The sequence below is a fragment of the Neocloeon triangulifer genome, unplaced genomic scaffold (assembly GCF_031216515.1).
Source record: "Neocloeon triangulifer isolate White Clay Creek 2 clone unplaced genomic scaffold, ASM3121651v1 ptg000003l, whole genome shotgun sequence".
Classification (NCBI taxonomy): domain Eukaryota; kingdom Metazoa; phylum Arthropoda; class Insecta; order Ephemeroptera; family Baetidae; genus Neocloeon; species Neocloeon triangulifer.
In genome coordinates this window covers 8,700,436-8,728,211 of record NW_026775546.1, presented here as the reverse complement: position 1 = coordinate 8,728,211, position 27,776 = coordinate 8,700,436, and the positions used below count along the sequence as shown (strand labels likewise).

At 36.5% G+C, this 27,776-nt stretch overlaps 1 protein-coding gene across 11 annotated transcripts in view; it reads right to left on the bottom strand.

The window, feature by feature from the left end:
* LOC132205568 (serine/arginine repetitive matrix protein 1) overlaps positions 1–27,776 on the bottom strand; it is a 49,510-nt gene that overhangs the window by 6,735 nt on the left and 14,999 nt on the right. For 4 of the 11 annotated variants that reach the window (XM_059634673.1, XM_059634675.1, XM_059634667.1 and 1 more), the window contains exons 4-12: positions 15,065–15,198; positions 8,069–8,245; positions 6,102–6,318; positions 4,963–5,071; positions 4,276–4,489; positions 1,813–1,943; positions 1,197–1,311; positions 734–824; positions 527–652 (exon numbers count right to left, since the gene is read on the bottom strand). In XM_059634673.1, the coding sequence (XP_059490656.1) occupies positions 527–652; positions 734–824; positions 1,197–1,311; positions 1,813–1,943; positions 4,276–4,489; positions 4,963–5,071; positions 6,102–6,318; positions 8,069–8,245; positions 15,065–15,198 (1,314 nt within the window). Of the gene's footprint in view, positions 1–526; positions 653–733; positions 825–1,196; positions 1,312–1,812; positions 1,944–4,275; positions 4,490–4,962; positions 5,072–6,101; positions 6,319–8,068; positions 8,246–11,127; positions 11,468–12,719; positions 13,047–15,064; positions 15,199–17,810; positions 18,264–27,776 lie in introns of those variants that run through there. The other 7 variants (XM_059634677.1, XM_059634668.1, XM_059634671.1 and 4 more) reach the window with 7 other exon arrangements.

The following is a 27,776-nucleotide window of genomic DNA, read 5'->3' as shown; positions in this document are numbered from 1 at the left end:
TTTTGTGTTTTAAATCAACATTCAAGACCTACAATCTTTTAAACTGTTTTAAACTATGCTCGGAAAATTTTAGCATTCATGGTAGAATATTTGGAATAAATTTTAAAATTTATTTATGCATACACAATCTTCTTCCAGAAGCTATCAAACTAGCATAATTATAAACAAACTAGATTTTTTTTATATTATTTTTAATCAAATGGTTCCAAAGATAACTGAAAAATTTGAAAAATATATCTGAATTTGTTGATTGATTATATTATAATTATCAAGAAATATGCAAACATCGGAGCATTAGAAGCGGAAGTTAGGATTTAGGATTTAGGGGTTCTACCGTTTTGATCAGAATGTTATCTTCAACAAGCATAACAACTTTCAAAAGATTTTAAAGCGCTTTTTTAATTACATGGCAGCCAACTTTTATTGAACTAAAACGCCTGGAAGATTTTAATAAATCCAAAGAAGTCGTGCCAGTTGCATACATTTGAATCTCGCAGGCGTTTTCTTTTCTTTACAGCGCTCGTACCTGATCTAGGACTGCTTTTGGGGCTGCTTTTGGAGGGGCTTTTGTTGCTCGAGTCCTCCTCCTTGCGGCGTGGCATGGCGGGTTCCAGTTTTTCGCGAGTGGGCGATACAAGGAGGGCGCCATCTTCTTAAAAGGGCAACCACAATTTCACGTAAATGTGGATTCAAGAGACGGCTTTGGAAAATTTTTAAAACGAAAATAAATTACCAGCTCCGGTGGTTCTTTCCAAATGATGTCTCACTAGGAACTCTTTCCTCGACCGCGCCGAATCGCGTTTGTCCTCGCATCCTTTGTCAACCTGCGGAAGAGACAGACAAGAATCAAAATCTGAATCAGAATAAAGTCAATTGATTTTTTTTTTTTTATGAATTGGAGATTCGTCAGATTCATTTTTTTTCTTTGATCAGTCAGACAGAACAGATTTTAGTGCGCACGCAAACAACAAGAATAGAAGCAGAGAGACACTAGAGAAGCGATGTGGAGGGAAGTGAAACGAAAGGCCACTCACCTGAGCGTACGCTTTAATTAATTTGCTCTAAAACACAAAATCGCTCAAACTCAAAGGTCGAAAGATTAAAAGTCAAAAGAGGGCAGCCCGACCGACCGGCCATTAAGAGTCCGGCTGCGGGTCTGCCGAGGGTTAAAAGTCGCGAGTGCCAAGCTTTCCCACCTGATTTCGCGCAACGCCGTCGACGCGATCGGCACGACCCGGAAATCGCGTGAGCCCCTTCGTGGGCGAACTCTTTTTGCAGTTTTCCTTTTCCTTCTCTTCCTTTGAAATGGACCTAGCAAAATACAGGATTTTAAAATGGAACAGAGTTAAAAAATTGTCACATTTATTAAAAAAAGACAACTTTGAGACTCAAATTTTAATTGATAAAGTCCCAGTAGTATAATTTTAAAGCATAAATAGTCAAAAACAATAATTTTTGAAGCCACTCCTTTTAAAGACGAAAGGAAGTTTAAAATTTTAATTCTTTATAATAAAAAAATTATTTATCTGAAGATTTTAATGAAATTTGTACAAAAATTATAATTATGAAAAAAAGTATGTAAAAAGTCTCAAAAAATCCATAAATTTAAGTGAATAGTTTGAAATTACTAAAAAAATAGTGGGTTTTCTTGAAAAACAGAAATAAAATAAAGTTGTTTTTCATCTCACAAAAATTGAACCAGAATGACATAATTAGCAAAATTACATTTTCAGAGCGAAATTTTGTAAAAAATTATAAAAATAAAAATGTGAAATAAAAGACTTTTTTCACCCAAATTAAATTTTTACATACCTCGGAGTTGCTGAGGCCAGAGAAAGAGCTGAGAGGGAACTTCTGCGTGAGACTTGCTCCCAAAGCACAACTTGTTTCCCATAAAGATCAACCAAGTGTTCCGGAACTAGTTCTGTGCCCCAACCGCGGTGCTGAAATTAATTGTAATTAGCAAAAATCACATAAACTCATATCTATAATAAAGGGATTTTACTTGCATTTGACGAATTCCATTTCAAGTTTTTTTTTTTTTTTTTTATTAAAATTATTCTGCGAAATGTATTTGGCTCGGAAAATAAGGCAAGATTAATTTAACTCTAACTGACAGTAATCCATTTGAACAAAGATAAACTACGGCTTGAAAATAAAAATTAATTTTCCCGACGCTTTCCAGAGTTGTTGTTCAAGTCGAGTGTCGGAAATAGGGCGTGGCTGCGGTTGCCGGTTGTTGCTCGGGAAATTCGCAATTCGCTACAAATATCAATGAGGGCGAAAGTCAGTCGGGTCGATGGGATTATAAATTCCAATTTCTTGCGCACAGCTTGTTGCCGAGCCAATTTTTGGCCCGGCACCGCGACCAACATTGTTACGGCGCCCTCAACACAAACCATACATTTTGGACTAGATTCGCTGCGGCGTGATCGATAATTTCGTCGACTTGATGGTGACCGCGACCATTAATCAAAGTGCTTTGAAAAGAGAAATGCAAATAAGGAAGGTGATTATATTTGTTCGCACGCCTCGGTCAATTAGTGAGAATTTAACATTCGGTTTATTCTGAGAACGAAAAAGCTCTGGGATTTGCATGTTGTCGCTCAAGTGTTTTTTACTTTCCAAAAGCCAATCAATCACCAAACGAGATTAAAATTTCAGAAGGGGTGAAGTGAAAGAAGCCTTAGTCTAGAAAAGCTTGAGGAGGAAAACTTTACTCGGCTGTTCGGAATGGTTTTCTGGATTAAATAAAAAAATATTTTTGATCAAATAATATTTCTCTTCATTTCAGGGAATCTAGGTTATAATGTATTCGAAAGACCCCCTGCAAAGATAGGAAGTAGGCAACCTGCATGACATCAGTTGCTTTAGGCAGCGAATGCTCAAACACGCACCACTCACGCCTGCTGCTTTACAAAGCAGGCTACCTGCATGACAGGAATGTTTTTCCTAGTTGCGAAGTTGCATAATTCTAACAGCTGCGGTATTAATGATGAAAAATGGAACAAGTTTATTTTAATAAAATTCAGACATTAAAATAATTTAATTTAGCTTAAACCTTTGGATTTAGGTCTAAAAAGTATTCTTAAAACTTTTCTCTTCGGAAGAGTTTCAACACTTTTCAAGGCACATCCTCTTAAGTATATGAGTGTTCTCAGTTTCCGTGCATGTCATGGTGGCATGCGAGTTTTCGTCCCATTTTATTATATTCTTATTAGCAGGCGAGTGGTGTGGTGGTGAGAGGAAAGCGGCTGCGACTCGCCGCCTTATTCTTATCTCTCTGATGTTGGGCGGTATAATATTGATCTGGCGACGCTCATGCCCTTCTCTCGGCCAGCTGACTTGAAATTCGGAATTCAACACCGAAAATAGACCCTCGTTAATAATAATGGGGAAAAACTGCATGAAATATAAATAAAATATCATCCAATTTCGTAACAACGCAGCTACTTCTTTGTTTATTATTATAGGAGAAAGAAACAAAGTGTTATATGATAGAATGAATAATGAACTATTTATGAATATTGATAATTAATTTGTAGAAGAAATTCATGATAAAAGAATGAATTTAAAATGGTTTTTGTGGTTGGATCATTTTATTAAAAAATAATAAACGCTCTAAAAAAAAAAATAAAAAAATGAGGAAAAGCTGAATGTAAATTCAAAGAACATAATATAAAATAATTAATTAAAATGCTAAAATATCACAAAGTTTAAAAAAATAAATTTTTAAAACACTCTTGTAGAGTTTTTTTTGGTCCCTTTTTATCATTTTAAAAGATAACAAAGTTGGTGTTGGAGAGCCACCCACTTCAAAAACCACCCACTCTCCCAATTGATCGACCTTCCCACTCACCCCTTTGTACCAATGCCAACCACGCCCTTATTACTTCTTTGCCACCTACTTTGCTGACGAATCTTGCCGAATAATGTCATTAGCAAGGCCGTAATTCATTCGTAACAGGTGCGTTATTTCTTCTGCTGGCTGCCATATATTTATGGTAATTGGAGTGGGGCCAAATTTAATTTGATCGCAAAAAGGAACGTGCGCGAAAACTCTCACGGCACCAGACTTCACTCTCGCCTCTCGGATTAGCGCGAAAGCGTTTTATGGGTGTAAATTTCGTCAGAGAGTGGCTCGGGTGTTTGCGGAAAAGCTTTTAGCTCCGAAGAGAAAGTTGCGTAATTCGCCGAGTTTAGCCAAATCCGTCAAAAGTCACGGCGAGATATAACTTTAACGAGGGCAAACTGAGTTACGAAAAGTAGTCTCACCTTGTATTCCCCAGCCTTCTTTCTGAGTTCAATGACCTCGTTGTACCAAGGGTCGGCGGAGGGGGTGTTGACCTCTGGCACGGGGCTGTCGCGGGCAATGGACTCCGAGACCATCAGGTCAGCCTCCGGCCGTCGTTTCATGAAGCCTCCGTCCACATATTCGTAATTGGAAAAAGGGCGGAAACGTTTCTTGTACTCGCTTTTGAATTCCTTCCTGAAATTTCAAGAGAGACAGTTAAAAATAATCACGTATATTAAATAAGATTTACTTTAAAACAGAACATTTAGTTTGTTACTTTGATTAATTTGTTAGTTTTCTAAAATTCTACGGTAAATAAAAAAAGAGGGATTTGGGCTAGCCGTTGATCGCACCACTTTAGGGATGCGTCGGGCCAATTTGTTGTCAGTGGATCGATTTTCAGACCCACCTGGCTGACGTGCACTCACTGGTATTAATAGCTCGAATAATGCACCCCATTTGTTATTTGATCAAACCGCACGTCAGCCCCTTCCCCTTCGCTTCGTTGCGCAAAAACAAACAATCAATCGCACTCTGGAAAAATTCTAACAAAACCGACGTTGATTCAAAAACTTTCTTTTTCCCATTCTAATTGGAAAGAAGTTCATTTGAAAGGATTTTCAGCACAAATCCACGATTCGAGACACACATGCAAGGGGCTTGCTTGCCTCTTTTTAGGTTTCTCAAGAGTCTCCTCAAGGATTTTGTCTTCGTTCCCGGCGTCGAGCACGTCTGCGTGCTGTGCGTCGACAAGGGGTTCCAACTCCGACGCGGTCGCTGCAACAAAAAAAGAGTAAACCGCTTTGCTAGCTCACACATACGATCCATTTTTCTCGGCGACTTATTTTTCAGGAAAAAAGCAACTCTGAACTGTCTGGAAAAGAGCCAAAGCTGCCCCCGTGATTGTTTAATGTGCGAACATTTGTGTGTGTCGCTCTGTATTCGGTGAAAAATAACAGACAGCTTTTGAGCGCCTTCGAGCGGAAGATTTGACTTTTTATTGCGCGCTTTTACTTTTAATGCATGGCGCCTGTTTACAAGAGGACAGAGATGTCATGATAACCTTGCGGTGGTTATTGATTGACCAATGGAGAGGTTGGGTCATTGGAAGAGATTAAATTATTCATGTCGAGTAAGAAGCCGGCAAAAATAAACAAGCTTTAGAGTAGAGTCACCTTGGCATTTTTCAAAGAGTGATAAGGCATAACTCTGAGAGAAGTTTTAACAGGATTTTTGCAACATGTAATAATGTTTAAGTAGGCGATGAGGAATTTTTTATTCAATGCTTGCTAGTAAATTATTCGTTGCTCTAAATTGCAAAGTAAGACGCAATTTACAAAAAAAATGTATTCTTGGAGCGCACATTTTTAAGCTTTTTTGCAGGTGGTGAATTATTTCCTCAAAGAGTCAATGGTTTGTTTAGTTATTGCTGATTTTGCAATAATTGTTGAATTAAAAGTTAAGAACTCGTCCTTATTAGCACAGTCTAATCAAGTCTTTACAACAATAGGAGCTATTCTTGTCAATTATTGTAGAATAAACGTATATTTTTACCAACATTGTTGTTAAGACTTAATCTGACTGTGTCAATAAGGAAATATTGCTGGATGTCTATAAAGCTCTTGAATTTTGGTAAAAATAAAAATATCCAAGCTATTATTGTTTGATATTTAAATAAATTTGAATTTTTTACAGAGCAAAACCTCTTCCCTGGCATTGCCTGGAAGTCAACGAATGTGAACTTTGACCCAGATTTTCCCGCCAAAACAAACCACGAGGGGTTAATCAAGGGAGTTGTAATACTGACCTCGATGCTCGTCGGGGCGCTTGACCTTTTGCGGCGCGGCGTGGTGGTGGACGGGGACGGGCGCGTGGGCCCTGAGGGCGCCCATCGAGAGCGACTTTCTCGGCGGCTGGGGGGCCTCCTTGGTCGGCGGGGGCTTTGGCCAGGCGAACTGCAACCGGTATTCGGTGCTGATTCGAGAAGAGGCGGGTCTAAAGGGCGGCGGGAAACTCGAAGTCATCTTTGGCAGGGCCCAGCAGAGAGGTAATAGCGATCAGAAACGACAAGCATGACTGGCATGCGACTAGCGGACAACAGGGTGCGATCGAGGGGTGCGCGCCCTCTTCTCTGACCACCGCAACCCCCTGGCTGCGAGTGGATGGCGGGTGGGGGCTGCTCTCTCTGTCTTGCTCGCGAGCGAGGCCAGCGAGCGGGGCACTTGCATTGATTGCAGCCCCACTCGCCGCCGCCGCCGCTTTCGGGGGTGGGTGAATCGGCTAGGGGTGATTGGCACACTGACATGCAACACGCGTGAGGAAGGTAGGTGCACACAGGCGGATCGATACACACCAGAGAGCGTTTTAATTACACAATTATGAAACCACCCACTGACATATTTAAACGACGCACGTGCGATCGCTTCGCACGCTGTCGTCGACTTTTGAAAAGTGTTTTTAGTCTAGCTCTAAATGGGTTATTTTTATTAGTAAACTTTTGAATTTAAAATCTTACCCGATTAAAAAAATGCTAAAACTGATTTTCCTCTTTAAAACAGAATTAAATTTAAGTCTGTTTGATCAGCTGTTTCTTTTGGAAATTGATAAAAAAAGAAAACCAGTAGTTTTCTCATAAAATTATACCTACAGGAAAACTGTTTTGTCTCAATAGTATTTTTCCCAATATAAAATGGTAACAATTATTGCGTTTTGTTTTGTTTAATATTATCCATGAATAAAAGATAACTGTTGAAAAATTAGTTTCTTTTTTTTTAATTCTTGTGATTAATCAAAAGCATATAAATAGCGTTTAATATTACACAGCTTATTATTTTAACAAGACTTTTTTAATTTGGATTCAAAGAAGTAAATCTGTAAATCTTTCTAGCGGCTTCTTGCGAATATAGATTTTTTTCCTTCAAAATCATCCCTTTGTATGGAGACACGCCACAGTCGATTTTTTCGTTCCCTTTGAAGAGATTGCGATGGTTTTTGTTTCACCGTGACTGCTGTGAGAAAAGAGTCGGAGAGATGAGAGGAAGTCTGACTGGTTGTTTGTTCACGAATGACAGCCCTTTTTATCTCGCCAAACTTTTCCGCAAAGGAAGAAAGATACTTCGGCGAATTTCATCTCAGTAAAGGTCACAAGTTATCAAGTTACACGCATAGCTAGCGAGGAGTCTGTCTGTCATAAATTGGATTACGACCCTTGATTGAATCGATTTTCGATTATTCAACAAAACAAGAGGACTGGGCATTCTTCCAAAAAGGGCTGCTTTATGATCATCACAGTCAAATAAAAATAAAAATCCATAGCAATCTTTCAAAAGGAACCCCAAAATCTTCCAATTTGCTGCACTTAAAAGTTTTTTTAATATAAAAAATCGTGTTTGTGTGGAAAAGGGGTAGTTTCTCGTGCAAGAACAATGACAGTGAACAAAAAAGGTGGCTCTCTTTCGTCTTTTTTTCTTAATCTCTACGGGCTAGACAAGGGACACACGAAAAGACACTGAGTAGTATAGTGAGTGAGAGACAGGTGGCGACACCGACTGAGTCTACTATCAATCAATTTGCCTACAACTACTACTGAGATAGATAGTATAGAGAAGGGTGGTCGGACGCAGCGACGGCGTTTGCGTGGAATTCGCACGTCGCGAGTGCGACCTTTTAATGAAAGAAATGAGTGCCAGGCTCGTCTGCTCTGTCTGTCTGACCGCCACGAAAATCATCGCCCGAGCGAGGGTCAAGCTAGCAAAAAAGAAGTGGTGGAGATACCGTGTCGACGGGCTGCTGCTCTTGCTGCTGCTGCCTGGCGGCCATAATCTTGCTGTACTGCAGCCGATACTCGGACTGGAAGGGTTCGACCAGGTCGGAACCGCCGTAGCGCGTCGGCGGCCCCTCGGACTTGCTGCGCCTCGACGGCCTCATCCGTCGGCCCGTGCGCTCCTCCGACTGAAACACACCACAGCCTCCGCTCAAACAAAACCGCCCCACGGCAACGCATGCAGTCGAATGTTTTATTAAAATATGTTATGATTCACAAATCTGTATAAATTGTGCCACAAAATGTCAAAATTTTCTAGACTATATTTTCAAAACTCAAAACTCATGCGTGCACACTTTTGTAAATCGACGACGTGTCTTCAAGTAATTTAAAAAAATATTCATGAGATGAGTATATTTACAATTAATATTAAAGGAAATTATAAAAGTTTCAAAGTTTCCATTTTTATCTGATTTATTTGAGCCTGATTAAATTTTTTCTCAATATTTTTAATTAAATTTCTAAATTTTCTGTGAAACTTTTGAAATTAGTGTAATCAAATTGTACTTTGAATATTTGTTGCCCTGTTTGGCCATTCACAAACAAAGTTTTATTTTTTTTCCAATTCAGATTTATTTATTCCATTAAATTTTGTTTTAATTGAAAAAGAAAACAACAAAAGATACTTATTGTATTTTTGAATAATAATTTCAAGCAATTTACAACTTTTTCTAAATGTTTTTTATATATAAATATTGTTTTTTGCCTTTAATTTGCTTTTGCGTGATTTTGGTTCAACAAACCCCTGCAATAATAGATGCTAGGCAACCAGACGGTCACTGCTGTCGTGCTGGCTGCATAAGTATTTTTATTTTTCAATACAAGTAGTTTAATTCTTCATATTACCGAGAAACTTTTAAATAAAACTGAAACGGCTAAATCGTTCTTTTTACTTTTTTTTTTTTAGTTTGACAACAGCACATTTCTTTTCCAGGTATTTTATTACTTTGATTCGTACTCTCGAGGAATTCAATAAAGAGCCGTGACGCGGTCAAGTGCAAGAGAAAGAGACGTCTTTTGTGTTGCTAAACAAATTTGAATCGACCTTCAGCAGACTCGGTTTATTTCTGGCGTGCTGCTTTGCGGTAAAAAGCTATTCCTCCAGAGTGGAGGAGGCATCTCGACGCGAGATTAAAAGCCGGAAACTTGAATGGAGAAAAAACGCCGAGTCGACAGAGATGAATCGGCGGGGACAAGATAAAAATCCCATCTCCTAAATTTCACGGCCGACACGAAATCCCAACACAATTTCCACCGATAATTACGGACTGGGATTTGAAAACGTAGAAAAAAAATGAAACTTTTATTTAGTCCGGTGCTTTTGACGACCCACATTTATGCAAAGTCACACGCCCGGAAAGCGAGCAATGTTTATCTTTTTTGGAGTGAATCCAGCGTGCAAATAAATTGCCGCTCCTTTACCTGCCACAATTTTGCAGCTTTACGACCGGCTTTTTTATGGCAACGACGTCCTCAACGATTGCCTTCATGCCGTGGCGTAAATTTTGGCCGTCGTCTCGGGAAACCGAATAGTACGTTTATAAAATTATTTGATATGACTTTTCAATTAAATCTCGGCCTGGTTGGTTCATTGAATTGATAAAATTAATTATTTAAAAAAAATCATGTGTATTTATTTTTCCAACCTGCATTAACAAAAAACAGCGTGAAACAGTTGAACGCACGCTTATCTGTAAAAACTGAAAGTCACCTGGATTTCTGTACACGCAAGTAGTGTGTCAGTCAAAAACGTATCAAGAAAGGCATGCTGCAGAGAAAAGCGGTGTGGAAATATTTATATACGTAACTATTTATAAAACGTTCTGCATTCGTATAATATATGTAAAAACTATGGTTCAAAAATAAATCATAAACTAGGATAAAAATTCTGATGCTCCGACAGATGATTTATTTCAGAATCGCATGCGCTTGTGAGAAATTTTAAAATTTGCATGCTTGGAATACAAAACTGAGTTTGTGTAATAATTATTGCGGAACTTCAGCTGTGCTTTTTCTATTTTGTTTTTTGATCCCCTCTGTATACAATAAGAATAAAAAAGCGTGCCATGGAATAATAATAATAAAAAAATAAAGGGAGAGAAACTGCTGGTCGGCGTGGGGAATGTCTTTCCATTACTCGGGCTTTTTCACGTCAAAAGACTGTACGCGAAACTAAATGATAAAATATATTCGGTTCTCACGACGGCAGAGACAAGGACGAGGCTGACGACGAAAAGCAGTCCTTTGGCAGAAACAGAATGTGGGTTACGCGGGCGAGCAGCACTGCGGCTTTTGACCAATAAAATTCGACAGGGCCTGCACGGCAAAATTTATTTACACGCCAAAATTAAGTGGCGAGAAATTTTTTTCAACAAAAATTATTTTCCCAAAAAAAAAATCAAAATTGAATATAGTTTGAAGCTGTTTAATTGCAATAAATTACTTTCAAATTTTAATAATTGTTTTGTATGGAAAAAACTAGAATTGCCTTCATCCTAAAAATTTATTTAAGGAATAAAAATAACAATATTTAAAAAAAAAAACATTTAGTACTTCAATGATTTTTAAGATGAAATAATTATTTTCAACAAGGCTAAATTTTATTCACGTTAGTTCAAAACAAACCTTAAATAATCACAAAACAATCAGTCTGCGTATGTATCGATTGAAATTAAATTTTTTGCCATTTTTTAAAATTAAATAAATTCAGAAATTTTATTTCTTTCTCAATAGGTTATTCCTTAATTATAATTTTAAAATTTGTTTTTTTTCTTTCAAAAAATCCTCTTAAAATTTAAAATAATAGAGTTGTTTTTCAATTAGAGCCAATCATTTTTGTTACTATGCAAGTTTTGTGACGTTATTAAATGTTATCGTGCGAATTTTCCGCGCCCAATCGATCGTTTTCGGTGCTGCTTTGCACTCTCTCGCAGCGAAACGCGGCGCACATTATCTAGCACATTGTTTGCGCTGCCCCAGTTTTTCGCGCACAACAACAATTACTACTCACTCGCGTCGAGAATGCGTTGTGCCCACTTTCCAAGAAGCCGAGCAGAGCCATTGTTGGAACTCGTCGGACAAGGAAAATTAACGAGGGACGAAAAGAACGAAAGGCAAGGTGCGCACTGCAGCAATTTGACTTGGGAACTGACTGGGACTTATTGTGGAAACCTGTGCGGCACGCCGCGTTGTTTTATCTGCCCTTCCCCTTCGGCGGCTCATTTGCATTCGAAAGCACGGCGGCCTCAACTTTCTTTGCCGGCTAATCAGATCGGCTTGGAAATTGCTTTCCCGACGTCTTGAATGTGCGGTGGCCCCACTAAATGACCGGCGTTAACGGCCAATTGTCAGCCCAAATTAAGATGGTAAAAAAATTAATTTCTCCTTTATTAATATTAATTAATAAAATTAATTAATTTTTTTTCAATGGTTTAAAAAAAGATGAAATTGTATTATTTAGATTCTGATAGATCTGAGCATAAGAATAACAAAAAATATTTTTATTTAAAATCATTTTTAATTTTTTTTTTTTGAAATATTACAAAGCTCTGCACAAATACATCATTTAATACAATTTCATATTAAAAATTAGCATAAATCTACATTTAAATATTATAACTCTATTTATTTATTTATTTTTCCAAATTTTGAAAATATTAACTTACACAAACCAAATATAATTTTCTGAATGGTATCAGCCCCTTTAAAATAAATCCTTCCTTTTTTATCCCATCAATTCCCCAAATACCAACTTAACCCAACCTTCGCATTCCTCCGAGTCGAGGAATCCGCCGAGGAATTTCGCCCAATTGGTCTAATGGGAAAAGCAATAAACCGAACCTCGCCGACTCCTCCTCCTTTCGGCTACTTTTCTTTATTTTTCTTTCTTTCAACACGTTGTAAAAAGTTGAAAGGCCGTAAAAACTAAGCGTTCCCACAGGGAGACAGGATGGATTATGCAACTCGGCCGACATCTGCGTCGGGCGGCTTGCAGAAGTTGCGACGATCGATTTGATCCAATTTCGCTCTGCGTTCCGCGCGGATGGGCGAATCAAACTTTCATTTAATTGTCTGCGCCGCGAGTCGAGAGGGCTACAAAGCGGATAGTCGATCTGCTCGTTAATTTACGAATGAATATCTCGAGATGGTGGCGCGGAGAAAAAAAAAAGATTAAATTGCTGACAGAGAGAACCACTTCACTGCCGGAATTCAACTCTTTCAATATGTACATTTTATGCAGTACAAATCACGAAGGCATAGTTCAGATTGAAGGGTTGAAAAACTGAGTCAAATTTGAAATTTATAAGAAGAAAAGATTAAAAAATCGAAAAACCTGCACCGATTTTATAATTACACGTTAACATTATAAAAATTAATTTCTTTAAAACAAATGGAAGATGGTAAATGATTTTTTTAGTAATTATAAAATTAGAAATATTCATGATAATTACGCTTTTAAACAAAAAGTTCTGAATCGATATATTTATGAGAATTAAAAAAAGCCCAAATTGAATGAATTTGAATGAATTTCTGCAAATTTGTTTCACATTTTTTACTCCCCTCCATCGTCGTCCTGCCGACGTGTGCCCTGTCAAAGGGTACCTGGTGGCGTTGCTGGTGGAATCGGCGCAGACAGAGGAGCAGGTGGCCCTCGGCCGAGAACTGGTGGGCCAACGGATGCCGACGGTTCCAGCCCGTGTTGTTGTCATTTTCCGAGTCATCCTCGGTGCTACTGCTGGTGTTGTTGTTGCTGCTGTTGTTGTTGATGAGGTCGGCCGACAACAGGATGCTGTTCAGGTTGCTGGCGTTCCGGTAGAAGGGCTGCTGGTGGACGTCCATGGTAGATCGAGATGCTGGAGAGAAACTGCTGCGGCGGCTGCCAGCAGGGCCAGCCAGACTCTTTCGGCTCCAGGATCGATCCCTCATCGCCGGCAATCACGCGCACTCGCAGCCCCGGACGACGCCCCCTCGCCCACTCAATGGGGCCCCCACTCGACCCCCTTTTGCTTACTCCACCAGCCAGACACGACACGCATACACACAATATGATGTATATAATTACACGAAAGAAGATGGGGTTTGCCTTTCATGCGTGCAATTAATTGCAGACTGCCAACATCCCTCACAAAATGGACGTTCGCGGTGCAATTTTTGCATCATTTAATTATTTTTTAAATATGACTTAAAATTGCTTACGGAAATTTCCCTTTACTAAATTAGTTAAATAGTTCTAATAATTTAAAGTTATATCTTTTAAATAAAAAAAGGAAAAACTGATTTGTCATTATCTCACCCCTGCCCTTTGTTCCAACTGTTGATCAGTCCATTAGTTTGTCTAGACTCTACAAATGCTTGAAAACTTTGTAATGTCTTTACCTAACTATCAACGGTAAAAAATTAGAACAATAATAAATAAACAAACAAGATTCTCTTTTGATTTTGTTTGGAAAAAAAATAATTGTTCAAAAATTTTGAACGGTTGAGTTCTATAAATTTAAGATTATATAGATTTAAGATTTTTGTTCAAATTAATTATACATTCAAAATTTGAACTTATTTTATTCCAGCATGGAATGTAATAATAAATTAATATTTTCTTAAATAGCTTATTATTTGAAAGTCTTTACAACAATAGACGTCAATTCTTGTGATTATTAGAGACAATTTATAATGCTTTTGGTACCCCAATGTCGTAAATACTTAACTTGCTTAATGTTGCATGCTGAAGTAAAAAACTATGCTCTTATGTTGATTAATCCTCAAAAAAAGGGCAGTCCTAGTCATAATTTTAATCGCATTATTTTAAAGCAGAATTTTTGATATCAAAATATTATATAGCTTTAATATTGATTTTAAATGTTACTTTGCATAATTTTTCCAATAATTGATAGCGTTGTGCTGGAAAGGAGATAAAAATTAGGAAACTCGCAACAGTAAAAAAGTCACTTCAGCTCTATTGATAGTTGAAAACAATTCAAGTCATTTAAATTGCTTGATTGCAAATTAATCTAATTTTGGTAGTAAATTTTGTAAACTTCAATTAATCCGAGTTTTAATATATCTATAGATTTAATTACCAATAATTGCATAACAAAATTTTCACATTTAACCATTGCTAATTTTTTCACTTTAGTGTAGTCGCCATTTTGCTCAATTCTGAAAATTGGATTTTCACCACCTTAACACAACTTCTCTCTCACACACACAGTAACATCAAATAATAAAAATAACAGAGTGAATTTTCCACGTAGCACGAGCGTGAAAAATGACTCTAGAGTCTTCAGAATCCACGCAGGCAGCAAATAGAGCCTGCCGAGTGGAATTTTACTTCTTTCGTTGCCCTGCTGTTGCAAAGCGAGCTCGACGATGCGCGCAGATTCATTGGGCGTGGAGGCAGCAGTAAATCGCGTTTGCATAATTCAGCATTTGCTCGCTAACAAGTTGCTGGTCCAAATCGGGAACGACACGAGAGCAAGAAGAAGAAGAACAGACGACGACCCATTAAAAATTCAACCTTCCGTCGCATAGACAAAAAAAATTGTTTAGCACGAGATTTAGAAACAAAAGAGAGCCAATTTTTGATATTTCAGTTTGAATTTCGTTTTAATAGATGACCCAGATTCGTTAACTTTGGGATGCAGCAAAAAATATAATAAACTACCAAAAACACAAACACGATGGTTATGAGGCTACTTTTTTACCAGGGCGGACTTTCTTCGTCTCCAGTCCACCCTGCTGATGAAGGATGGATTTCGAAAACTAACTACGGGGACTGATTGTATAAAATACTCTGCCAGCTAGGGGTTGGGGTGGTCATGCGCGCAGCGAGGGTGCTATTAATAATAATAATATATACTCGACGGCATATATTTTATCAAGTTGGTGAAAGAGTAAAGAGTTTTAAAAGAGGGTCAAGGGACTGCGGAATGAACTTGTGAGGTACTCACCCTGGCGCGGTCAAAGCCCACGGTTGAGTCGAGCGAGTCGTCGGAGCCTTCGGACATGATGAACTCATTGACTCGATAGGCCAGTTCAGGGTGTTTCTTCTTGCGCGGCAGGTGCGGCTCCCACGCAGGAACGACTGTCGAAATAAGTGGAAATTTGTGTTAAAATTTTTAGTTTGAAATAGGAATTTTATGATTAGATGGGGATATGATAAATGGTGTATAACAATGAAAAAGGATCACAGCAGTCACGAAAAAAAGAATTGAGATTGGAATTTTAAGTAAGAATTTCAACTTTAAAAAAAAGAATCTTTTCAATCTGGGAAGTTTGAGCAAAGTTTTTGCTATTAATGGCACTATTTTGTTCAACAATTCACTTTCTTTCAAATAGATTGTTATCCAATAATTGTATTTAAACAATTGCATTGTATTAATTGGATGAATAAACAACTGTACTATTAGATTGATTGGTTAAAACCGTTAAAACTTTTGTTGTTTAAAAGAATACTATAAAATAATGAATAAATAGGAACAAATAATGTGCAAATTAATTTTTCAAGTAATAAAAATAAAAATTAAATGCTATCAAATTCTCAGTTTCTTTGTAAATAAAATCTCAATATGACTTTTTATCAATTAATAATTTAGATATTTTTATTAACATTCTAAATAACCTTTTGCTGAAATAAATTGGAAGATTTGGGATTTGGAAGTTAAAATCTAAAAATTTAAATATAATTATTCAAAATAAAAATCTTCATCCTGGCTTAAAAAATGGCAGCAGACAGGTGCTACCGGCGTGTTTTTCTCGCGTCTGCTCCGTATGACGTCTCGGCCGCCGACGGAAAAGTGGCATATTTGTTTGTAAATCATTAGAATATACACAGCGTCTGGTGTGCGGCATGTCGCTTTGTGCACATAGTGACGGACGAGTCAGCAGCGCTGAGTCTGCAGATCGCATCTTTTCATTCAAAAGGCAATTAAGAAACAAAGGAGCTAATGAAAGAGAGCAGACTGCTCCATTTTTAAGAGAGCGCCTATTCCGCCCGAGAGCCTCTTTCGTTACCCTCGGAACAAAACGAAACCCTTCTGGAAAACTATTTTCGTGCGAAGAAACTTGGAATGGCCAGAATTACAGAGAGAAGGTTTTCAATTAATCCGCTATTTAACTTTAACTTTTGCAGTAAAAAAAAAAAAAAAGATAAAAGTGGGCAATTAATTAAACGAAGAAGAGCTCGCAGAGAAATAAAAATAAAAAGCCGCCGCCTCTTAAGCAAATAAGACAATTAATAAATTGTCTGTTTGTACGACGGGTGAGGCTTTTGAAAGGAGGCGTAGGTTGTTCTTATCTTATGGTTTCATTGCAATAAATTTCGTTGAAAAGTCAAAGATGAGTCTTGCCGACTCTGGCAGTTGCAAATTGCAATTTAAAGACTGGCGTAGGGAGTTCTTATAATTCAAATCTGCCGCGCGTAAATCGCATTTTAATACCGAGTAAGAGGCAATAATTCTGCCATTTCGCTTCCGAGTACATTCTGCAAAGTGAGAATAAATTTTGCCCTCACTTTTAGGTTCACACGTGCGGTACGTTTCAAAGAGTCTCTCTCGCACTCACGACTTTTCGGACGAGATGGAATCGCCGCAGTGAACTGGAACGACAATGGCCCGGCAGCAAAGAGAGGACAAAAAGGTCGGCAAAAAGAGATTGCTTCTATGTCAAATCTGCTGGCCTGGTTACACCACGTGAAAAATCTACGATTAGCTTCACGGATCTTTGATAACATGCCATGGTTAAATTGTTCAACAAGAAACGTGCTTTACCGTCAAGCAAAAACTACAATATCAAGTATCAAGTTTAATTTATTCAGTAAAATTATAATTATCAAAAGCTAGATTTTTGTTCAAATTAATTTTTATCATTTTCATTCAGCCACATCAGTACAAAATATTAATAATAATAATAATATTATAAAAATTTAAAAATTTGTAATTTTATAGAAAAAAATAAATATCAGTTTAAAATATTATAATGAACTGCAGCTGAAATGATTCTAATTATTTAAATACAACGTTAAATTAAGAAGCTGTATACAATTAATTTCGTTTTTTTTTAAAGAGAACGTAAAATAATTTAATTAATAAATATTTAGTATTTTGTCACATAATTAATTGCTGCTTATTGAAATTTTTATTATTCAACACAGTTAATAATTTTAATTGAAATTTTTCTCTTGGGAGAGTTGAATAATAAGATCTGGGTGTCTCAATTTTTCTCATAGGAAAACTATTCCAGTAGCAATAAAGTTCCCCTTCGCGAAATTTGACACCAGAAAGTGAGAACTATTATTAAATTCTGTATAAATGCCATCCGATATACATGCCCTTTACTTCATTCCAGGTAGTATACCTTTGGTTACACACATTTCGACATGCTTCGCTCGCCGATTACTTGTATAACACGCGCACCACCGTTCTAAATTTAAATTCGACGTCATCATCCATACAAAGTCGAGCTTTCCCAGCGGAAATCGCCACTTTAGAAAATAAAAGTGCGAACCCCTCCTTGGCTCGGAGGCAATCAATCACTTTTGCCGCTCCATTACCTCTCCGGTCGTAAATTAAAAATAAAATTTTAAATGACCGCAAAACGTTTTTTCTAAACTTTCAATAAAAGAGTAATTATTTATTACTTAGTTTAAAATGAAATTTAATTTTAATGAAAATTTTTTGAAATTTGGTCTTTACGTACAAATTTGGAGCAAATTCCTCTGAAGCTGCAAAAATCCAGCGGAAGCTGCAACGAGACGAATGGGAACGCGGGTCCGGTGCACAGCACTGAAATTTCGTTTTTTCGAGCTGGCTGCTCTGGCGAACAGATTGGCGTCGACTAGCCGGCGCTGCCGCTCATTCAGACTCACAGAGAGCGGCAGTGAAGAGAGGGAGATGACGAGCAAGCCGCGCGTGAAGCTTTGCCGAGTTGAATAATACCCATATCGAGTAGCGGTGTTACCGATTTATTTCCGTCAGAAATTTGCAAAAAAACAGCAACAACGCCTTTCACGGTTTGCTTTCGTGCAATAACGATTGAAATTGAGACTTGACAGAAATTCTAAACTTCACATTTTATACAACTTTGGTTGCATAATAAATTGTGTTTTTGAACTCCGAGAAAGAAATGGAATCATTTTGCACCTGTTTGGAGCGTGAAATTGCAAATGCGTGGGCGCAAAGCGAGACAAATTAATGACGTAAGAGATAAGAAAAGATAAAAGTAATAAAGAATAAATTATTTTCAGCAGCCCAAAATTCCAAAAAAATTTAATAAACCATCAAAATTTACTTTTTTAATAGTTCACAAAAATGAACGAATATTATTTTGCCATTTATAAATATTTCTTTTGAAACAGCTACAAATTTTCAATTTTCCTCGTTCAAATATAAGGAAAGATTATTCTTAAATAAACCACTTCCTAGTAATAATTTAATTGAGCATGGAGATTGAAACGCCACAAATGCGTGTAGAATTTATGTTATTATTGTTGAGGTGTGTTTATATTGTTTCTCCTTCCAACACAATTCTGCCGGACTTTACAGTGGAGTCGTGGTTTCCGAGCCGATTTTCTCGCGATAAGGTGGCTGAGCAGCTGAAACGGTTTATCGCTCAGCCAGAAATCAGTCATGGGTGGTAGAGCGCGCACTCGTTTTTTGCTTTGTCTCATGAATGTACTTTGGAATGGGAACGAAAATAAGCCTCCCAACACAAATCACACGCAAGACAATGTGACAATCATCGGAAACCTCCGCAACGAATTAACATCTTGCCTACGCCCTCCACCTCCACCTATCACTTACAATTACATTCAAATTCTCGATCATTTGTTGGGGTGAAAAATTTGCATAAATTCATATCAAATTGATTGGAATTTATACAACATAATTATCTAATTCAAAACAAAAATAAAATTCTTTAATTTTTTAATAATTTCAAAAAAATAGGACTCCATGATATGAGCAGTCTGAGGGGTTAAAAGTTAAAATTTTATTTTCTAGATAATTTTAAAATGAATGATTTTGAGATTTTAAATTCCTTTAAGTTGAAAAAAAAATGAATATAGGTTACAAAAATTATGATAACTTTAATGTCTGTAATGAATGAAGAGTTTAATATAATTAATAAAAAATAAATAATCATTTTAGTTAAAGTAAAAAATTAAAAACAAAAATTATTGATAATCTATAGTAAATTTATCAGAAATACAGGAGTCAGGATTTCTTGTGTTCAAATTTATTATTCTTACAGACAAAATTTTACTATAGTTTTGTTGAATAAAATTTTAATTTCCATGGCGTTCGGAGCTCAACTGGAAATTTTCCTCCGTCAACCTCCGAGTGCCATCTGTGCCGAGCTCGGCAAAATTCGCGGAGTTCAATGCTGCCCCACGGTGCGGCGGGCTTGTCTACTTTCAGGGGTGCTTGTCTTAGTGTGTAGTCAGAGCGAAATTGCAGTAATGAAATATTTAGCCGGCGAAAACGAATTCCAGCTCACCATCAGAGGAGCGAATTCAGCCAGTGTCATCAATTATTTATTAACCCTCCTATTTTCGGCCACGTGATATCTGCGAATCTCGTTTGAACGAACGACCTATATCGCATAGGACGATCTCAACTTTTCGTTATATTTGGTGCCGTCTGCGATTCGACCCGGCGAAAGGGCACGGAGAGGTCAAAACACGTCAGTTATAAAAAAATAAATTGTGTAAATTTTGATCAGTGCAATTCTTTTTCACAAATAATGAAGTGACTCATTTTTTTGTGTGAATAAGCTGAAAAAAGAAACCAAGTTGCATCAGTTTTGATTCTCCAGCGTCGCTATGGAAAAAGAGACACTGCGCGCGACTCGGCTGCTAAAGTTCATTGAAGTCCATACAGGCAAAAAAGGCTAATTAGCTTATGAAAGGATGGAGATTAATGTCACAAGCACCATTCAATCTGACAACTGGCGCTTGCAGGACTTGAACGAGCAAACTAAAAGGCTGTCAGCACATGACCTGATAACTGGCTGATAACATTCAAAAATATGTACTTCAACAGGCACACAAAAGGTTCTTTTTCATGGAAAGCAAATATTGAAATAAATCTTTATGAGCTTTTGAGAGTCACCTTGAAAAATTTATTGAACATTGGCTTATATTGTAAGACCTGTGATTTTTTCAACTAAAGGAATTTTAATTTTTTCAATCGTTAGGATAATACAATAAAAAATATTAAAGGACATTAGCAAAGAAGAAACAAAATTATTATTAATTTTTAAATTGAAGACTTTCAAATAAGGAAAGGATAATTTTACTGACGATCACGTTATGATAAAATCACTGAAAAGGTCAAAATTCGAAAGAAATTGATAACAGATTGATGATGCAAATTTTTTTTTGAGAAAAATGCGATTAAAGAAATTAAAGTGGCAGTGAAAGATATTTGTAAATAATTAAAACATTTAAAAAAACCACGAGATGTACTGATTTTGAAGGTTTTGTCTCCTTTCGATGATGCCAATGTTGAGAACGAATTTTTGATTTAAAGTGCTGCAATCGTATTTTAAAGACAATTCTCACTGAATAATTAATAATTTTTCATTGTTAGTTTTCGGCAATGCCAATTTTTATAAGGCATTTGAATTTTATTAAAAAATAGCTATGCAGCTGGTTTTCAGTGACCATTTCTTAAAAAATTGAAATGAATGATATTTTACACCAAATATAAATAATTATAAGCCCCAAAATTATTAATTTTAATTATTTTAATGGAATATTATAAACAAAATGCAACGCGGAAAAAGTAAAACAATTTTTTTATAATTAAGACGAGTTTGTGAAAAGATATATTTGCAAATTAACGCCTTCATGTGTGCAACAATTGTAATTGTGCTCGAAGCATGAAAACACACACAAAGGCGCGAGAAAAGAGTCAGAAAGTTGAGTGTTTCCACTTAAAGGGGATGTTTGCGGGACGAGAGCTGCTAAAACAACGCACAGACAGACCAGACGCAATCAATAAATATGCTCATTCGCAAGTCCAATAATGCGCGCGGGGCCAAACAAAGAGCCAGGCTTTAGGGCTACTGACGACGAATATAATTATTTCCACGGTCGTAATAACCGCTTTGTTCCGAGCCAAAACACACTCTGAGCGCACTCACACACACAATGCACTGCATTTTTAATTATTCGCACAAACCTGCGCGCGCTTAATACACCGCCGGCAGCCACCGATGAATGGCGCCGCCGCGGTCGACATTATTTTCGGCCGCACTTTTTTCCCTGCTGCATTGTTGTGCCAATCCCTGCGGCCACTATTTCACTGCCAGTTCGGACAATTAAATATGAATTTTGTCAGCAGTTATTACTTTGCAAAAACAAAGTAATAAATTAAAAATGAAATCGAATGAAAAAGGAGTTTTAAGCTAAATTTTTCATTTCATTGAGCAAAAACAACTTTATCAGTTTCGAACACTATTTAAAAAAGTTGCAATAAAAATGATTTTGGTTTTATTTTTGCCACACCTTTTTTTGTTAAGATTTTTCAATTCTGATATATTCAAACATCGTTGGAGGAAGGAGGATTAATTAAAAGAATAAATAATTGAAATTTAGTCATTGAGTACCAAATAGACTAATAGGGTGATAAAACCCATTTTTCCCGTGTTCGTGAAAAATTCATTATTATTTATTGAAATCAATTTGCTGGCAAAACGTGGTGCCACGTGAGGGCACTTAGGTTGAAACGCACAGTCGGCGCTATTATCGGTTGGGCACACAGTCATTCTCTCGGGCAAAATCGATTTTGTTTGCGGGCGCATTCAATTTGTTCGTACAAACACGTACGTATTTCGCAACGCAACAAAATTTGCACAGTGTGCGAACCAACTTCATCTCTCAGCAGCAGCTCGATCTTCCCATTAGCGACGGTTCGCCGCATTCTAACCGAGGTGCAAATTTTATCTTGGAGCGCGAAAGTGCTGGCGGCGGCGAGAGAAGTTTCCTAAGCACGCTCCAACGGATTTCCCACCCGCTAACCCCGAAGTGATACCTCTCATTGTAAAATAATAATAACTTCTGCGATAGTTGGGGGTGGTGGAGTTTCTTAGCAGCTCCAGATTGAATAACCAAGATTGGATCTTCAAATGAAAGTTTTTAGACGTTGATAGAAGAAATTGATCACTTCAGAATTCTCCTCGAGAAAGACACTACTTATTTATTATAAATCGGGTTTTAATTATGAATTATTCCGCCCATAATTAGCCGTGCTCTAAAATCAGAAAAAAATTGAAAGAAAAAAAAAACGAAAAATGAGTTCATTATAATTCCTTTGTGTATTTTCTTTCAATTGGAAGTATTAACAATAATAATAAGTCCTTTTTTGCAAAGTATAAATAAAAACAGGAAGGAAATTTGGAAAAAAAAATTTTGCAGTGCGCAATAAGTTTAGATCTCCAGAATAATAAAAACACAAATACAAAGCTCATACTTAAAAATTCGAAGTGTTTAAAATGTTACTATTCAAATTATTTGATATAAAATATGATTTAAATAACAAAAGAAGCTATAGAAAAAATCTTTTAAAGTACATAAATGAAACATTTTATCTAATTTTTTGTAATGATCTTTGTTTTTTTCCCTCAATTTTGTTAATCAAGATCGTGGAAGGTTTAGCAAATCTTCTCCAATCTTCTCTAGTGGTGTTGCCATTTTTTCTAAAAATTATTTTAAAACAAACTTAAACAATTTGATTGAAGCAATTAGGCAAATAAACAATAACAAATACTAAGAATAAGTGTTGTATTGGGCAAAATATGCCTTGGTGATAGATCAATAAATATTATTTGGATATAAATGTATTATTTGTTTCTTCTAGCTGCAGAAAAAACGCAAAGGAAAGAAACGATAATAGCACAATATTCCTAATGGAAGTATTCATTTTTATAAAACGCATTTTTACTTTCGTTTTTCAATCAATAGTGGAGCCACACACAAAAATTATATAAAAAGGCCACATAAGTACTTCAGTTTGCCATCAAAATGAGCCCTTTAAGCAAATGCCTGGCACCCATGCTTCTGGCGTTCAAGTTAACAGGAGTTTTGCCACTGGAGTGGAAAAAAGGGTTTGAAGTTGCAGGGAGAACTCGACTTTTTTGCCTTCTTGTGCTTTTTCTTTACGCAACTGTTGGCTATTACCCCACATTGCAACATTTTCAAAAGGCTATTCTTGGGTCCGGCGACTTAATTCATCTGATTGGTATAATTCTCACCTTGTCCTGCGTGCTTCTGACCCTAAGCAAGGTTGCTTGGAACATGGACAAAATCTGTGGCATTTTAACTGGTTTGGATTTGATTGTCCGCAGATTGAACTGCAAGCTCACTTCTATTAGTCTTGTAATTTGGTTCTGCTTGTTCGTTTTGTATATCGCTCCTTTCGTGAATGTAATTTTTAAAATCGTGCAGCATGAATCTCATGGTTTTATGTATTTGCTACTTAATGGACGGTGGACCTGCGTGAATTTTAGCACAATCCTGTTTTTTGCACTGGCCGGTATTTGCGGAAACGTGCTTAAAACGTTGAACACCGAATTAGTTTCTATTATGGCCCATTCGAATAAGACCAAATTTGAAATTTTGAATAATTGCATGACTTGTTACAAAGATCTGTGCAACGTTTGCATCATCATAAATGAATTTTTTGGAACTTATTTACTGCTGATTTTGTTAATCTGCAACTTGTACATCCAGTCGGCAATTTTTCACATGGCAAAAATAGTTTTCATAACAGGAAAGCGAACAAATTTTACATTCAAGGTAGTGCAGTTTTTCCTTTTTATGTTGCTGGACTCGGCCAGATGCATGCTGTGCTTTTCAAGCTGCCACTTTGTTTCAAAGCAGGTAGGTACATTGATTTACAAAACTTAAACATTTGAATAAAGTTTGATTTCACAGCACTCCAAATTGAGGGCAACCTTAAACAGATGTATGAACATGGAGTCAAATTTGGAAACGAGAGATTTGGTTTGAATATTTTAGAAACTAAATTATTCATTTAAGGAAACGTTATTAAAAGGTTCACAGGTTTTTAATTATGGTGTCGTGTGAGAAAATTAATTTCTCAGCAATGAGAGTTTTCAACGTCAACAGAGAACTTTTGCTTGCAGTAAGTTTTTCAATATAGCTTTTATTTTTTAATAAACAATTTCAATAATTTCGCATTGCAGTCAGCATCATCGGCCACTGTCAATATATTGGTTTTCCCTACAATCATGCTTTATTCAAGCAGGAAAATTTTGAAACTAAATTGTTAAAGAAAACTTAAACCTATATTATGGAATAAGTAATAATAATAATAATTAAGTGTGTAAATTTTTTTTATAATTTTAAAAATCCAAAGAGATGGAGGATTTTATTTGACAAGTTTCTTTCTTCATTAACTCAATGATCAATCTAGAATCTCTCAATCTAGCATTCTCATTTTTGCCCAGCTTACGCTCATACTGCTTATATTTTAAAATTGATCGAATAAACCAATAATGAAATATACATTTATTTTTTTCAATTTTTGGTCGTCTAATGTAACAAAGAGAGGAGAACATATAGACAAAAGTACTCATTAACTGGATTACCCAAAATAACGATTTCATTAGGCAAAAAACACTATAAGAAAATCGATGGTCCGCGTAAAAAAGCAGTAGTCAGTTAGGATGAGCCCTTTGCGCACATGCCTGGTTCCGTTGTTGCTGGCTTTCAAGTTAACAGGAATTTTGCCACTCGAGTGGAAAAACGGGTTCGCAGTTGCAAGGAGAACAAGAGTATATTGCTTTCTTGTGCTTTTTCTTTACGCAACTGTCGGCTACTATCCATCGTTGCGGCATTTTCATAAGCCTATTTTTTGGTCCGGAGACTTAATTCATCTGATTGGTTTAATTCTCACCATGTCCTGCGTTCTACTGACCGTAAGCAACGTTTTTTGGAAAGTGAGCCAAATCTGCGAAATTTTGTCTCGTTTGGATTCAATCGTTCAGAGATTGAACTGCAAGCTCTTGACTGCCAGTCTCATAATTTGGTTATGTTTGATAGTTTTGTATCTCGCTCCATTTGTGAATGTAATTATTAAAATACTTCAGTTTGAATATCTTGGTTTGATGAATTTGCTTGTTAATGGAAGGTGGAGCTGCGTGAATTTTAGCATGATTATGTTTTTTGCACTGGCCGGTATTTGTGGAATAGTGCTTAAAACTATAAACACCGAAATAGTTGCAATTATGGCAGATTTAAATAATGCAAAATTTGAAATTTTGAATAATTGCATGATTTGTTACAAAGATTTGTGCAACGTTTGCTCTACCATGAATGACTATTTTGGAACTTATTTACTGCTGGTTTCGTTAATCAGCAACTTGTACATCCAGTCAGAAATTTTTCATATGGCCCAAATTATTTGCATATCTGGAAAGCGCATAAAATTGCCATATAAGCTGGTGCAGTTTTTCCTTTACATTTTGTCGGACGTTGCCAGAGTCATGTTGTGCTTTTCTAGCTGCCACTATGTTTCACAGCAGGTACAGTTAAATAACTAACAAACTTTTCCATTTGAATACAGCCTAATTTTATGTAGCACTCGAAATTGAGGGCGACCTTGAACAGATTTATGAATTTAGAGGCCAACTTGGGAACGCGAGATATGGTTGGAATATTTTTGATACTAAATTATCTCTTCAATAAAAAATGATTCACAGATTCACAGGTTCTTAATCATGGTAGCAAATGAGAAAATTTATTTCTCAGCCCTGGGCGTGTTCAATGTCAACAAAGAGCTTCTGCTTACGGTATGTTTCCAATTGTAATATTACTTTTTTAATTGCAATAATTTCACATTGCAGTCAGCTTCTTCAGCCACTATCAACATATTGGTTTTCCTCCAATCATGTTTTCATCAATCAGGAGAATTTTGAATTTATATTGTTCGCAAAATTTTAAACTACAGACTTTTTAGTGTATAAACTAAAACATTTACAGGAATTGCAAGCTAAAGAATTTTATAGAAAATATTCTTTCATCATTAATTAAAATGCATATAGAAATGCATTTTCATTCTTGATTAGCTTTCACTGCAAACACATTGATGCTACTAAATAATTCTATAAGAAACATTAGAGTTGAGATCAAATAATCAATAATATGATTTAAAGTTGACGGTTTTGTTTGTTTGGTTTGTGTAACAAAAAAAGAGTAAACAAATAAATACATTAAATTAATTGATAAAAATTATTTATTCATTTGGCAAAGAGCTCCATTAAATTATCAACAGTCTAAAAAACCAAGGCCAGCAGTAGTCAGTCAGGATGAGCCCTTTACGCACATGCCTGGGCCCCCTTTTGCTGGCGTTTAAGTTAATGGGCGTTTTTCCACTCACTTGGAAAAACGAGTTTGCAGTTGCAAGGAAAACACGGATATTCTGCATTTCTTTGCTAGTCCTTTGCGCCACCGTCGGCTTCTATCCTGCAATTCTTCATTTCAAAAAATTTACCACTGGTCTTCAATCCGAAGAATTCATCCACCTGATTGGCTCAACTCTCACTTTGCTGGGCGTCCTTCTGACCCTGAGCATGGTCGCTTGGAAAATGAACCAAATTTGTTTCATTTTGACGAATCTGGATCTGATTGTGCATAAATTGAACTGCAGGCTTTTAGTGGTTAATATAAAGGTTTGGCTCAGCTTTTGTATTCTGTATGTCATTCCTCTTACGAATACAATTTACAAATTAAGTTTGGGTGGGTCTGTAAATTTTAAAGTTGTTGCTGTATTGCTGGCCTTTGGAAGATGGAATTGTTTGAATTTCGCCACGATACTCTTTCACGCACTGACCAGCGTTTGCGGTCTTGTTCTTGAAACGATGGACACAAATTTATATTTGATTTTTGGTAATTCACGCAATGTCAAAAAGTCTGTAAAAATGTTAATAAACTGTTACAAAATGCTGAGCACCGTTTGCTTGGAACTTAATAAATTTTTTGGCATGTATTTGTTATTGATTTTGTTGACCAGTAATTTGTTCATCCAATCAGCCTCTTTTCAAATGGCCAAAATGATTTTCATAAATGTAATGCAAATCGATTTGCAATACCTGGCCCAGTTTTCCCTTTTCATGATGGTGGACGTTACCAGATTCATGCTGTGCTTTTCAAGCTGCCACTATGTATCCAAGCAGGTAAAGTAAATTACCAAACTTGATAATTTTAATAAAATTTTATGTTACAGCATTCCAAATTGAGGGCGACCTTGAACAGATTTATGAATTCAGAATCGAACTTGAAAACGAGAGATGTGGTGTGAATATTTTTAGACAATTAATTACTTTCTTAACAAGAAATGATTGGAAGATTCACAGCTTTTTAATCATCGTGGCAAGTGAGAAAATTGGGTTCTCAGCAACAGGCGTGTTCAATATGGACAGAGAGGTTCTGCTTGCGGTGCGTTCAAAATTTTGGTGCATTAAAAATAATTAAAAATGTTTAAACTTTCAGTCAGCATCTTCAGGAATTGCAAACTTGCTTGTTTTCCTTTCATCCGATAAATAAATCATGAGAGTTATAAATATTATTTAAAAAAAAAGGTAAAAGATTTGTCTTGGATTTTTAAGTAATTGTAAGCTTAAACCTTCAATAAAAAAGCC